Here is a 15,749-nt window from a genome sequence, read left to right on the forward strand (position 1 = left end):
TCCATCTGATAGTTGTTGGGATATTTTAGTCTGAACCAAAATGGTGGGCTGACATTACCATTTATAGAGCTGTGCGGCTAATAAATCTGATAATTACGTGTCATCAGAACAGCACCAACAAAGCAACGGTTTGAAATTAAGGTCTTGCAGGAGGCTTGTTGTTTTACTTCATATGCCCACATTAATATTTGTAGCTGTACTGGTGTAAAATGGACACTCTGTCCTTTATTTATCTGTTGCCATGGTGAATTGTAGTATCAGAGCTCTGTTGGTGAGAGAATTTTACATTCATCACACAAGTGCTTATTTCAAGATTAACCCAAAACTCCATCAAGTTCATCAGCTCAGAGTCCAGATTCAGGCTTTGTTAAACCAGCAGCGACATGCTAGTTTCTTTCTGCCTTCTGGTGGTGAGGGGGTGGCATCGTGACAAAAGTTACATCAGCAGAGACTTTCCTAAACAAAGCAGCAGAAAACAAGCTCCAGAGTGACAGAAGAACATAGCTTACCCCCTTTGTTTTCCTGCTGGTGTCATAATAATCACACATTTCACAATAAAACCACAGCGCAATGCTGTGTTTAGTAAACATGGTTGGTAAAAAAAAAAGTTTGCTGTTTGCAAGTCGGGTGACACATGGTGCAAAACACAACGTTAGGATCTTTCAAGTAATTATGAAAAGTGTCAGCGAGGAAAAAAATATCACCTGCAATAGTCTCATGCAGGACGTTGAGGGCAGCTCATGTAGCGACCACAGATGTCACAAAAACAAACAACAACAAAAAAGGGAAAAAAGTTTATAACAGACACTCCCCAGTCCTCACAGTATGAAAGGAATAAGAGCTTTCCTGGAGCGAGGGTAATCCTCAAACCTCTGCTGGTAGTCTCTGCAAGACAAACAGGAAGGAAACACTGAGGTAGAGTTCATCTAAGGTTACCGTAGCCAACGAAAAACTAAGCAAACAGCTATCTGCTGTGCTGGTAATAATCAGATTATAAAGTTACCTGCTATGCTGGTAGTAATCAGATTGTAAAGCTACCTGTGGTGCTGGTAGGCTCTGGGTCCGATGGAGCAGATGGTGAAGAAAGCGAAGGCGAAGGCAGGTAAAGACCACACAGCTACAGCGTAACCACACCACTCCACAATCTCTCCGAAGAAGTTAGCACCGGACACAAACTCAAACATTCCCCCTGAGAGACAAAACAGGTCCAAGAATTAAGAGGAAGCTGCTGACATCAGTGAAGCAGTCTGTCATCGATACTGTAGACAGATCAATAATTTATTAATCAGACTGAAAAAGCAATCGTGCTTTACAACATCAGAAACAGAATTAATAGAAAACTGTCGACCTTGTTGACCAGTAAAAGTAAACCAGGGGTCCGTTTCACAAAGCAGGTTTAGTGAAAACTCAGAGTCTGTTAACCCTGAAATGAGGGAAACTCTGAGTTTTCTGTTTCAAAAAGGGAGGTAACTCAAACCAGAGAAAGAGGGATAACTCTAGCCTGTTTCAGAGAGAGGGGTAACTTAAGCTCTCTGTCAGTTACCGTAGTAACAGACTCTATGAACCTAACCTGGTCGGGACCAGGTTTTTCTCAATGAACCTCGAGTTTCTCTCAGTCTCCGCCCTCTTTCAGAGCCACACACTCCATTTGATTTCCTTATTCATTCAGTCAGCAGGCGAGTTTTGGCGTAGCCTAGTTCTGCCGTCTGTCATTTAAAGAAATCATTAAAAAAAAAATCAGAGTCAGTATATTAGAAGTCCATTAGGCACAGTAACAGGCACAGTAACATTTTTCACTAACATGGCATGTCCTTTTGATAACGATCCCGTGGATGAAGGTGCAGCATTACTGCGCAGAGAATTAAATATTCGTTGAGAGATGGTTATCAGACCACGCATAGATGTTCTAGCATTTCCAGACAATTATCTTTTTGAGCGGTACCGTTTCACGTCACAGTCCATCACCTACATACAAAACCTAATCCGTCCTTACATTTGCAACATTACCAATCGTAGTCATGCTCTCACATCCCAGCAGATATTGTGTGTTGTGCTGCGTTTCTTTGCAAACGGAAGTTTTTTGTACAGTGTCGGGGCCAGCCACTGGCCTTCCTATAGTCTGGCTTAGGGCCAGCTCCTCTGCCTCCGTTAGAGGTGGCGGTGCTGGACCACCACCCGTTTTATGGACATCTGCCTTCTTTCTGTTGGCTGAGTAGAAGTCTGTGTTAGTTTAAATAGGCTTAATTATTTAACAGAACATGATGTAGATGAGAAGACATTTATGTGTGTGAAACCAGCATTATGTTGGGGATAAAACAGCTGCTCAGTCAAACAGCCACTTAATATTTACTTTACAATGTAAAACATGATCAAAATGAGGTTCCCCCATGAGATTATGCCGAGGTCTCACCTGTTTGAACAATGTTTTTATATTTCATCCTAAACTGCTGCCAAGTGCGCTTCTCCCCCGCGGGATTGGACCTAAATGAAATAAATTAATGGGCGACCAATCAAGCAGTTTTCCTCTGTAATATTATTGTGATTACAAAGGACTACATTTAAACTTACACATTGACCCGAGCAGCGATGTTCTCCCACGCCGTCTCCCTCTCTTTTGCAGCTGCAGCAGTGTTGCACTTCTCTCTGAAAACGTGTTCAAACTCACCGTATTATCGCATTAAGATTTCTAGTTCTAGTGGGGTGAAAAACGCAGCCCACCTCTTCCCCGTTGCCATGGTGACTCGTTGAATCGGGGCTCCATTGATGCTGGCTTTTTATAGTTGTGGTGCACGCGCTTAACTCCAGGTGAAACTACTCCGAGTTGAATAAACTGACTCAAATCAGCTGTTCTGGAACCGGAAACTCGGGAGTTTCCTACCTCAGAGTAGATCAACTCAGAGTTCAGGATTAGACTCAGAGTTTGTTGAACCTGCTTTGTGAAACGGACCCCAGATCAATTCCCAGCAGCTGGAGCTCTGGGTCTTGATCTGGTGTGGACAAGGATTAAGTGTTGATCAGGATCTAGTGTAGATCAGGATCTAGTGTACCGTAGGGGATCTTATAGACGATCTCTCCAGGTTTCCTCAGGTTGCGCAGGATGTGGTCGCTGTGGATGTTGATGGTGAAACCAACCACGAACAGAAGCAAACCTACAAACAGGGACAACACACACAGACAAACCCTTTATTTTCAGGCAGCTGTCAGTTTCACTTGCTGTAAACAATCTGACTATTATTCCGTATTTCGCTCAGTGAAACATCATACAGCTTCAGTGATGAGTTAATATGATGCTGTCACACAGAGTGGAATTTCCCATCTTTAAGTCCCTCCACCCAAAAATGTGTTTGTCTTGTTCTTCTCAACTGTGATGTTGTTTTCTTCTCTGTGAATGATTCAAATGGTCTCAGTGGTTCATTCAACAGTTAATTATTGTTAAAACTATAATTATAATTATCGTCATTCGGCCCATAAATGTTATTTTCACATTCCTAATGAGTCCATTAATGATAACAAAGCGGCCGTCCGGGTCTACAACTGTATTTTTGTTTTGGTATGGAACATTTTTATTCATTAGAACAGCTGATGGATGATGACAACCAAGGAATTCAAAAGAACATCAGAAATACAAAGTACATCACAAATTCCTTCATACATGAATACATCCGTCATCAGTTCTACTTAAAGCCAATAAAGATCCAACTCAACCTACCAGCTACTGCCCTCCGTTACTAATACACACTGACTTAATAATCATTATAAAAGCCTTAAAATTTCCACCTTAATACACCTGGATCAGAAAGGTTTTATCAAGAAAAGACATCAGATAATGTATTAAAACTTTAATCTCATTAACTTCCGACAACAAACTCAAATCAAGACAATTATTGTATCATTAGACGCAGAAAAAGTCTTCAACCAAGTTAACTGGACGTTCTTATTAAACACGCTACACAAATTTGTCTTCAGGGAGTCGTTCACACATTGGATAAGGACACTATACAGCTCACCCACAACCACAGTGTCTATAAACGGAAGGTGAGGATGACCACTGCCTCCTTCGTTATACGCTCTCTTCATAGAGCCACTTAGTGCAGTTATACATCATTACAAGGCCATTAAAGGAGCTACGCAGATGTTATTTTATTATAATTAAAGGACCCTTTACTTACTTACTTTTATTTATTTGACATGGACCTCACGTTAGCTGTAGGGACTACTTTTCAAAAAAGGCCGCTAAGAGACTTAGTAGGCTCCTATATGTGACATACATCCATACAAACTCATCCTGAAGTCCAGATGACATATTACTGATGTTTTAAGAGTCTGACAAGCAGCTGTTGCACAAAAAATATACAAAAAAATTCAATCTGACTGTGAAAATAAAGTGATGAACAGACGATGGTGACGGTCAACAGAAAATATCAGAGCTCTACCAACTCCCTTTGTCCAAAAACTCCCGCCACCACCTAAGTGAAGAGGTTAAATAATAGGAAACCACACCCATGTGTCAAGCAACGTAAGTGACGCAATACGTGATGCCCGTGTCAATATATATAAACAGAAATAACAACATATTTTGGCTCCTACATTAGCTTTGGAACTGCAACATACAATTATGCACCAGATGCACTGTTTAGTGTTTCTGGTTGTTTGTCTTTGAGCTGCAGTAAACAGATGTCACTGTTTGGGGACAAGAACTTAACGATCGTGAGACTGATTCATTGATTAAATTGAACAAGGGTTGGTGCTTCCTCCTGGCACTAACAAATCCAGAAACCAGAAAGGGAGGTGGTGCCCCAATAACGAGGTAATTCATTGATAAAGTATTAATACTCCTACGGGATTGACGTGTTAAGACAGCGCTCTCCACCATCCCTCCAGAGTAGTTAGTGGTCGTGTCTATAATGTGAATTCCTGGATATTAAACGTTCATCTGCAATTTTCTGTAGTGGTCCCAGTGACTACATTAAACTACATTTGAGTCAAAATAAAGGTTATAAATGCAGTTACGAGAACAAGACTTTCCACTCATATCTTAGGATGTTTGATTTGAAGGAGATAACTGTAATTATAACTAATTATCTGTTAACTAATGCTGCTCCGTCATCTGTTTCACTCTGTATTGAGTGTTTTGTCAGTGATGGTTATTTGCGTGCTTTAACTGTGCGCTCTCCCTGATGCCTCTATGTGCCGTCGATGATGAGATCACACTGGACGGTAGAGGAGGAGACGCGGAGATGAGGAGATGCTGGTATTTAAACAGATGCAGGAGACTCAGCGGAGCTCAGAGCAGAAACACAATCGCTCTGCTGTCCTCCGCTCCCGTCATCTGGTGCTGATTCATTTTGAAAGTCATCTCTCACTGACTCACAGCATAAAAACAGACATAACTCATAGCAGCATGACAGAAAATCATCAGATCGATTAAAACTGCAGTATGGAGGATATAAATGTTTGATAGGGATGGTTCAGTTCAGGTGACGGCTGCTGATCATTGATTATATAAGTATGGATGACAGGTCTCCAATTGCTGCCGCTGCGCATAAGTGCAGCCACGTATCTCCTTTACGGGAGCGGCCATCTTGCTTGTGTGATGTCATTTAGAGCCAGTCTACACAGTAGAGTGCGGCGGCGGGATGACGGCCCCCCACGGGACACGCCTCCTCAGCTGTCCCGCTTCGTGATGGAGGTTTGAGAGCAGCTGTCAATCATGACATCACACCCACTTTTTTTATATCATCAAATAACTAATTAAAAACAAACTGATCAGAAAAATGAGCAGTTGAACATCAGCGTGATAAGAACGACCTCAAATGACAGAAACCATCTTTGGGAAGAATTTATTTGACGTGTGCTTTGATTTTTTAGTTTGGCTCATGTCCCATCCGCTAACATGGAGGGGGCGGGACTTTATGACCTATACTGCAACCAGCCACCAGGGGGGCGATCCAGATGTTTTGGCTTCACTTCTGGGGAGCTGCCATGTTGTTCATATTTATATAGTCAGTGCTGCTGACACAGAAGTCATTTAAGGACAAGACAGTCCAACAACAAACAGTTCCAGTCGCTGCAGTAGTCAGAAGGTGGATGTCGTTACCTTTGAACACAGCCAAGCTAGCCGCTTCCTCTTGTTTCCAGTGTTTGTGCTAAGCTAAGCTAGCTGGTTGCTGCAGCTTCATATTTAGCATACAGACATGAGAGACAAGTTAATGAATTGATGAAATTGATGAAACATTTCTATCCTGATGGGAGTGGTCTCTTCCAGGATGGAGGATTAAATAATGTGAATCATATGTTACGACCTTCACAGTCACCAGATCTCAACCCAGCTGACGTGTTAGACAGCGCTCTGCACCACCATCATCACAACACCACATGAGGAAGATCTTTATGAACAATGATGTTCATCAATAACAAGCAGCTCTGAAGCTGTTCTGGCAGCATGTGGTGGTCCAACTCCTTACTGAGACACTTTATGTTGGTTTTTCCTCTAATATGTCACCCGTCTGTATGTACAGCATGTTTGTGTGTGGCTTAAACTTAACATTAGTCAACAATTAGGTATTTAATCAACAACATTGTAACACTTGTAAGAAGGATCAAACATGAACATGAACATGTCTCTAGAATATCAGAAAATAATACTTAAATAAACAGGTTACTCTCTACATATGAAGCATATCCAAACTTTTGGGGGTAAATTGAACCGTTGACTCAACTTGCCCCAACATCACTGGCAGGTTTTACGCCACAACCTCCATTTTGACAAAATTGTTTCACGCAGTGACTCAAATCCACAGTTAAGCTGAGTTTATGACCTTGTTTTGTAGCTTACACTGACTTAAATTAACACGTAATAATGTCCAGAACGTATCTATTTTAATTAAGATACAAGACTGATAACTTTAGTGACATGATGAATTCACTTGGCATAACAAATCTTTTTTTTTTTTTGCTCAGTTTTGCTGACCACTCTCTCCATGTGCTTGAGTCCAAGATGGATGGAATAGCGTGAACTATACTTCCTTAATTTGTGGTCACATGATTACTTTTGTCTGTGGTTACCTAGATACAGGGGGTGGCTCTATTTACCCCGTTATCTCCTACGTAAAACAATATAGGTGTGTCTATACAGAGGACAGACGGTCCAGGTATCGTTGGATAATTCGTAATTCATTTGTAATTCATTTGTTTCAAAACAGTCGCTGAGGATCATGGGTAGGCTAATGTAGCCGCTTCCGCTATTGTACAAAACTGACAAAAATACTTGATTTCTAAACCGAAATTGCGCGGTCTTTTGTATTTGGTTTAAAATGAAAAAAGGAATTGGCTGAATGTCCGCAGACCTGCTCGATATTCAGTCCGAAAAGGAATAACGATAAAACGAATCGGCAAAAACCAAAAGTGGGCCGGGTTTGATTGGTTTTTCGTTATTTGATTCTTGTTTTTTGTTTTGAAACAAATAACAGATTTACTGTTTTTGGGTTTTTGAATTATGAATTAATTACGAATTATCTGATGATACCTGGACCATAGACACACCAGAAATAGACATCTCTGTTCAAAGTACTGAACTGTGTTGCATTTTCAGCTCAGTTTCTCTAATTACACAGTAAATTGGAACAAGTGTCTGGGTTTCTGCAGACACTGGAAACATTAGATACTCGGGTACTGACATTTCTGTATTTTGCATTACTTGTAATGCTTATTATGATTATTATATTATATTGTATTGTATGTTCAACTTTACTTTGACCCAGACTTACCCACAAGCCCCTAGTGTCAATCATAAATGTCACAGAACTCACTGATGGTAAAACAACACTTTTTCTGCCACACAGCATCATTTTTCATTAATTGCTGCCATTTTCCAACTCAGTAATCCACTAAAGATCCAATTTATTGATATATCGATCCATCTTATTACGATGTGCTACGATGCCAAATGCTCAGCTGATGCAACTCAGTGCAGATCGTTCGGATCACCTGACATGACCGGCTGATGTTTTTCTCTCGCCAGCGTCTGCAGCTGCTGCTCCGACAACATCGCTGCATTTTTCTCACATTTCTGACCGCCTGGAGCTGAACGTTTGGTCCTCGCTCTTTTCTTCTGGTTGACTTTAGTCTCCAGAACAACAATGTTGATGAAAACTGTAAATCCATTTGTAGTTACACAGCTGATTCTAGATTTAGGTCCTACTGCAGAAGAAGTTTTCCTCTTCCTCTGCAGAGATCTGATAAAACTTTCAGCTGCTTGAATCAGTTCACTGACACTCTGGCTTTGTCTCCATGGCAACAGCAGTTGGGGCTCATGGGTATTGTAGTATTTAGAGCCATAGCGTTAAACTGACACAAAGTTGAAATAATTCAAACATAAAGTATGGTCACATGATCCAGGAGACTCCTGAACTGGTTGTGTCTCCTGGGGACTGACGGCGTTATTATGACTCACCTGCAGCCCGGCAAGCGTCCGTCATCCAGGCGTCTTCAAGCTGGACGCAGTGTAGCAGGTTGTGTCCCTGCAGGAAGCCGTTGAGCGAGGAGAAGATGATGGCGTTGAGGACGATGTGCTGCGGGACGGGCCGTCCTCTGGTCAAGAAGGCGTAGATGCAACTCCTAAAGAACAGAAACAAGTCACATCCTGCAAACCGTCTGCACACATATCAAACTCTCTCTTTCTATGTTGTGGTGAAGCAAGAAACGTCCAAATCAACAGACACTTGTGATTTGGACCAATCGTGGCGTTTGGTCAGGAGGTTACTGACGTCATCGCAGCATTCAGCAAGGACTCAATTTCATTTAGACAAAGATATTTATCTGTGATTAAAAAAATAAATAAACCAGTGGATCTTAATCAGAAGTCATGCACACGTTGTCAAGTCCATTTTATTTATACAACGGGCACTTTTAGAGCAGGTCTAGACCGTACTCTTTAATTTACAGAGACCCAACATTCCTCCATGAGCAGCACTTGGTGACATGCGTTGTTTTAAAGGGGTGGCCAGTGCCTCTGATTGGCCATCCCAGATACCAGCCCAAAATTTTTGCCACGTAATTGGCTTCCACCGCGCTGTGTGGAGGCTGTTTGTTGCTACTGAGACGTGTGTCTGTATGGGTGACAGAAGGGATGCACGATATTATCGGCACGTCATCGCTGATATAAGCTCTAAAATGAAATATCAGCATCGGCCGAAATGAACATTTTCTGCCGATTATGAGAAGCCGATTTGTTGCCATCCCCTCCGCCGCCTGACTGTTTCACCCTGACGGTCCCGGTGTTTCCTCCGCAGGCTGCCCTTCACCGAGCTGCCCGTCAGACCCGCTGCTTCTTCCCACTTTAACCTGAATAACTAACCGGGGCTCAGTGCTCCGGTTGGATCCACATAGAGAGCCGGGGCTAACGTTAGCTGGGAGGCTAATACAACAATGGGTCCTGTTTTTTCGTGACAGTGCAGCAACCAGCACAAGCAGCACACAGACAATGTGGTACTTTCCTGACTGCCAGGAGGAGATGCCCACAGTTGTATTTGTTATGTTTCTGTGGAAAATGGGTTTCAGACATCTCAGAACTACATCTGTTTCAGTTTTTCTGTTTGTCTTTCGCAAGAGCAAACTAAATGAACCGGTTTTTAACTGTTGTTAAAAAACAATGTGCAAATTCTTCAGACCAAGTGGACACATGTTTTTCTAAAGCAATCTGAGGCTGATGTGATGAAATATAAGCTGAGACTGAATCTTTTAGTTGTTTATGTTGATAACCAGCTGCACTGACTGTCTGATTGTTTTTAAGTTTACGAACAGATTTGTAAAATGCCAATCAAAAGGCACCTTTATTAAGGTAACGTTGATTAATTACTTTGTGTGAGTAATTTTATCATTCTTTAAATTTACCCAGGAGTCAACATTTTATTTTGCTGTTAATATTCTTTTTTATTTTATCCTTAGTTGTGACACACCTTGTAAAGTCGGTTTAGATATGATTGCTGTTAAATATGATGACATTTCTGAGATATCACTGCTAAACTAATGATATGGACGACTGATGGAGAACAGTTGGTTCAACTGTACAGACTGGTGGAACAGGCATCATGTTAATATGAAAACAGCTGCTTCAGTATAACTGAATATTCGTCTGGTCATCGGGTTCGTCTGGTCATCGGGTTCGTCTGGTCATTTTCCAACTTTCTCTTCAGCAAAAGTAGGGTCTCATGTTTTACTCTTGAGACACATCGCAGTGTAGACGCTGCTGTGTAACATTAAACTAAACTATGTGCCCATTTACGAGGTGAGACAGGTTATATTAGAGTTATGGCTGAAGTGATTTATTGTATAACTGCACTTAAATCTGTTGATGCATATATATATATATGATTGTGTTGCGATTTGATTCATTCACGAGTCATTTTATGTAAAGCACATTGTGTTGCCTGTGTATGAAATGTGTTATATATATATATATATATATATATATATGTGTGTGTGTGTGTGTGTGTGTGTGTGTGTGTATGTACCTGTGGAAGTAGTGCAGCATGAAGGTGCAGAGCAGCAGCGTCCTGCCGGTCGGGGGTCCGGTCCTCGGCGGCTCCTCGGTGAGCAGCAGCAGCAGCAGCGGCATCAGGAAGGCGGGGATCTCCTGCAGGAACCAGCCGAGTCTGGCCGGATAGGAGCAGCCAGCCGTCGCCTTCACGTAGCGGCCGTACGCCGTATGGATCAGCGTCTGGATCCACAGGTAAGCCACGCCCCCGACAATCAGAACCCAGCTCAGGTAGGAAACGGCGGTCTCCCGGCACTCCATCAGGTCCGCTGCTGCTCGGCTCCGCTCGGTAACTGAGTTCAGAGACTCACTGTGGAGGGATTATACAGACAGAGAAACACATGCTCCACATTCCTGCTGTCCAATAGCATGTTGGTTCACGCCTCAAAGTATAATCGTCTATCTCTTGTGGAGAGGCGAGGCGCGCTCCCGGTGTCTCCCAAAGTGCCAAAATATGCTCTCTGTGTCATAGAGAGATCAAACCAAAACTCAATTATTCGTCTCATCAAGACCTACAAATCATACGCTGACACCCCTGACCTAAATCCAACAAGAAGTCCACAATTCACACATGAAAGTATGGCTTTGTGCCAATTTTGGACCTTGAATAAACGTTATCTCCTCCTAAGGCGTTAATGATATCGGCTTCAAACTTTAATAGATGACTTACGACACCGTGCTGAATAAAAGTTATTAAAAACTTTGTAATAACTCGAACGGTTTAGATTTTATAAGCCCTGAAAGTTGCAGTGCCACATCGCACCTTACAATGTAAACCAATGGGGAGGCAATCTATGGGCATGAACTTTGTGTCAAACAGAAGCTTCTGACGTCTAAACTATAAGTCTGACCACTTTCAAACCTGTATCAATGGATTCGCGATGGAAATTCCTACTAAAATATGATTTTTAATGTAAGATTTAGCCAAAGTCATGGGATTTATGAGGATATTTCACAAGAGGAGTACTCTGAAATCCTTCTCTCCAGCTGAGAAGGAGGGAAGAAAGTAATTATAGGTCTTATATGTATAATTTGACCTATGAGGGGAAGGGAAAAAATGAGAATGCAGAGTGTGTGCAAAGCAGTAATCAGAGCAAAAGGTGGCTACTTTGAAGAAACTAGAATATAAGGCATATTTTCAGTTGTTTTACACTTTTTTGTTAAGTATATAATTCCACATGTGTTAATTCATAGTTTTGATGCCTTCAGTGTGAATCTACAATTTTCATAGTCATGAAAATAAAGAAAACTCTTTGAATGAGAAGGTGTGTCCAAACTTTTGGTCTGTACTGTATAACTGATATATTTCCTTGTATATTTTTCTCTTGTTGAGCCATGTTGTTGTATCCTTAATGTAGGAGCACCATGATGTTTGTTGTGGTTTAGCTCCCAGAGCTAAGGACAGAGTTCTTCAGCCTTGTTATTGATTCTACAGTCTCTGAACTCTTCTGGAGGGATCTTCATAAAGATATTCCCTCATGGTGTTTTGATGATGGTGGTTAACAGATGATTAGAATAGTTATATTTACAATTCAAATAGGATCTCCTTCAAATCAAACATCTTAAGATATGAGTGGAAAGTCTTGTTCTTGTAACTGCATTTATAACCTTTATTTGACTCAAACGTAGCTTAAACATATCATATAACCATACTTATTTCAAGTACATATTTCCACATGTGTTAATTCATAGTTTTGATGCTTGCAGTGTGAATCTACAATGTCAATAGTCATGAAAAGAAAGGAAACTCATTGAATGAGAAGGTGTGTCCAAACTTTTGGTCTGTACTGTACATGCAGCTTAAAAAAATACCAGTAGCTATTCAGTCAGAAGGGCACGATTTGTTTTTACACACATTCATACAACAATTTTCTATGTCTCCATTAGAATTATACAACTAAAACTAATCTACAGATTCTTGCATCCAACAATGTGACTGATGTAGATGTTGTGAGGAGGAAGAGGAGTCAGATCCTTATTTATTTTAGTATTATGAGGTCTTATTTTGGATTAAAGTTGAAGAGTGGATCTCAGTTTACAACTCAGATTTTTACAGTTGTCCTTTATCCATCATGTTTGGTGATTTAAGGGATGATGCCGTAATGGTTTCTACTGTCATCACCCTTGGTCATTATTGTGTTTTTTGCTCCTGCTGGCCACCTGTATTTCTATTTTTACAATAACCGCTCTGTCTCTTCCTCACCCCTCTAGTGTGTGCATGTCTGATTGTGTGCAGGTGGTGCTCCCTGAGTGTGTGTGTGTGTGTATTATCCTGTTTAATATAAACATTTCAGTAAAGTTTATTAGTGTTTGTTACACAATACTGCAAACATTTAGGAGAGCTGTCTTGTGACACCTGTACTAGTATACAGTATGTAAACTAGTATGTACAGTATTGATTGTAATGTTATGTACTTGTGTAGTGCTCAGTCATTATAATACATGACCAGAGGAAAGTTTGTGTCCACACATCTTTGACACATATACTGCCTTTTCAGGGCTTTTACACTTTGATCCTTGACTTAATTTAGTCTAGGTTCAAAACTATGTGCTTGTTCACCAGTATGGCTCACTAGTAAGGCAAGGCAAATGTATTTGTATGGCATATCTATTTGTTTGGCACATTTCCTACACAGACACTTAAGACTGAAAGTCAACTGTAAAATAGGTCTGCAGTAAGTTGTTAACAAACTATCAGATTTTTTTCTATATCTTTACTGAAGTCATCATCATCTTCAGCATGAGATGTCAGCAATGAGGCCACAGAGAGTGAAGATTAAACCTAAAGATAGTCAATTGTTTTCCTCCTGCCAATATTAAAGGAATCTTTAAGCCAATAAACAATAACAAAGCTTTTTTAATTGGCCCACACTAACTACTTTAAAACCCCCAAAATGCTGTGGTAATATGCAAGGTATTCCCTTAATATTTATATGTATAAATCTTTTCAACTAAAATGTTAAATATGCAAATAAATGAGTGATCTATGAGCCATACACCAGCAAACACCTTTTACAAATCTTGCAAATATTGTGAGTTGGGATGCAGATTTAGTACAAGCAGAGGAAACCATCAGATCAGTGCAGCCATACTTAACATGGTTTCAAAGTTGTAATAAATCATATTATAAATGTGGAGAAAATTAATTTTTGACCTACAGTTTGGGTTTCTATTTACAATCTGGTTTCTTTTTTTTATAGCATTTCTCAAAAATGCTGACGAAGGGCTTGAACCCAGGAGGAAACAAAAGCAGCAGTGGTCTCCATCTGAGGTTGCAGCAGTGATGAGACATTTCAAAGGTCTCATCAACAACAGGAAACTAGCAACAGTGATTGAGTGTCAGCAGTGCAAGACTGCTGAGTATCCTCCTCTAGCCAATCACACAGTTTAAAACATAAGAGACTTTGAAATCGTGGCATATCCTTAAAGAAGAAAAGTGGTGAATGAACAGCCGCCATTTTTATTTTCATTTGTGAAGTTTCTTGAACAAAGGAGAAATGTTTTAATATTATTCAAGATCTCCTTAAAGTTAAAGCTAAAGGTTTATATCTGAATTATAGAATGTCATGTTCTGACAAAAAACACAATTAAATTTAAGTCCTTGTTCACTGACTTCTGCATGTGGTTTAATTTCCTTATCTATCATCCATCCATTACAAGGCTCTACCTGATGTAGATAACAACCAGTTCACATAAAAAGCATCATGTGTTTTAGTAACATGCCAGTTTTAGCCCTTTGTTATAAAACGGTCCTCACAGATCAGTTATTTCTATTTCTCAGTGCTGTTGTGTAAAACAATTTGTCCTCATATATTAGGTGCGTCCTTTTAATGCACACTGCCTTCATTTCAGTGTTTGCGTGAAGCCAAGTTCCATTAAGTCATGTTAGACCCTTCAAGTCACTTGAGTGACATGTTTGTACGTGTGTATAACCACTGTCCTTATAAACTGACTAGGTCCTTATAGTTTCCTTTTTTGTGATAGGCGGAGCTTATGCACCTAATTATCTATGTCCTTACAAGGATGTGTGTTGTCCGGTTGTTATATTTTCAGTTGCTTTGTGTGTATTCAACTTTTGAAGTGAGATTCTGGTAGTATGGCTCAAAATAGATTTTTTGATACTGACCACGTCTTTGTGGAGCAAGTGGAAAGGGGGGTCCATCTAATACAGCAAAAAACTTGTTTGAAAAAAATGTCCTTGTAATACATAAAGGCGGGTATGTGTGTGTGTGTGTGTGTGTTAGTCATGTACAGGAGTGATAAAGTGCTGCAGATTTAATGTCAGACAGGTCTGCTAGGCGGCTCTTATCCAGTAGATGATTGTTCTTGTACATTGTAAATATTTGCACAAACTTTGGCAGCAGTTTAATTCATAGGAGTGAGAAGCCCTTTTTTTGTGTGAACCTTTTTCTCCTGTTTTTCTTGAGTAGGAGTTAGATTATGCCTTGTCTTTTGTTTCTATTTTGTTTTTCGATAGGGAAGTTTAGGGTGGGGGTTTAGTTTAGTTTTGTTTGTTGTTTTGCTCAACTCTGAAGTTCTGCAAAATAATTTGCTACAGAGAACTTTGATGGTTGTCCGGCTGACCATTCTTGGGCCTGGGAAGAGCAGAGGCTCTAAACATGTTATGTCCAGGTCCAGCAGACGGTTGTTCTCTACCTCTGACCGAGGTATCGAACGTAGTTCCCAAAATCTACACGCAAGACCATCCAAGCCTTACTTAGGGAACCAGATTCAGTCTGGCTTCTATAATCAGCAGCTGTCGTTGAACTGCTACCAACGGGCCTGTTTAGTCAGGATTCCTGACAGCCGGGTCACAACCAAGTTTATCAGTGCAAATGAGGTGTTGGAGGATTGAAAGTCCTCCAGGAGCCTTCTAACAGGTCGTCTCTGGAGGAGACCCACTCTGACGGTCCAGGGCACTTGCCTGGTTTTACAGGGCAGCTTCGGAGTCCTGATCCCAACAGTTCAGCCAATTAAAGCTCTAATAATAAATCTCTCACCTTGATTTTATACTGACATTATTCCTCTATCAAGTTGACCTCAGTCATTAAATCTGAACCTTTACAATTCTGTTATTCAACAAACACTACAAGTTTATCCTTAACAAAATGAATTATAATTTGTAATCTTAATAAATTTAAAACTGTCAGACTGTCCCAAAGGAGGCGTCTTTGCTCACCTTAAAGAAACACCAGGAATAAGTCAGGAATATAAA

General features: G+C 40.6%; 1 protein-coding gene across 1 annotated transcript; it reads right to left on the reverse strand.

Annotated features, from left to right (window-relative positions):
- Positions 1-200: 200 nt before the first annotated feature.
- srd5a2a (steroid-5-alpha-reductase, alpha polypeptide 2a) lies at positions 201-10,913 on the reverse strand. The gene is made up of 5 exons (XM_044343994.1): positions 10,512-10,913; positions 8,453-8,616; positions 3,048-3,149; positions 1,039-1,189; positions 201-885 (listed from the first exon to the last, which is right to left on the reverse strand). Exons 1-5 carry the CDS (start codon positions 10,793-10,795, stop codon positions 819-821), a joined length of 768 nt encoding a protein of 255 aa, XP_044199929.1. The 5' UTR covers positions 10,796-10,913; the 3' UTR covers positions 201-818.
- Positions 10,914-15,749: the final 4,836 nt, after the last annotated feature.

Source organism: Thunnus albacares, chromosome 3, assembly GCF_914725855.1.
Source record: "Thunnus albacares chromosome 3, fThuAlb1.1, whole genome shotgun sequence".
Taxonomy (NCBI): Eukaryota; Metazoa; Chordata; class Actinopteri; order Scombriformes; family Scombridae; genus Thunnus; species Thunnus albacares.

Excerpts from the sequence above, each read along its gene's own strand:
- srd5a2a (XM_044343994.1), bottom strand. The coding sequence starts at position 10,795 with ATGGAGTGCCGGGAGACCGCCGTTTCCTACCTGAGCTGGGTTCTGATT. Across the intron at positions 8,617-10,511 it reads ATGCTGCACTACTTCCACAG|GAGTTGCATCTACGCCTTCT; the intron begins GTACATACACAC and ends TCTGTTCTTTAG. Across the intron at positions 3,150-8,452 it reads GGACGCTTGCCGGGCTGCAG|GTTTGCTTCTGTTCGTGGTT; the intron begins GTGAGTCATAAT and ends CCCTGTTTGTAG.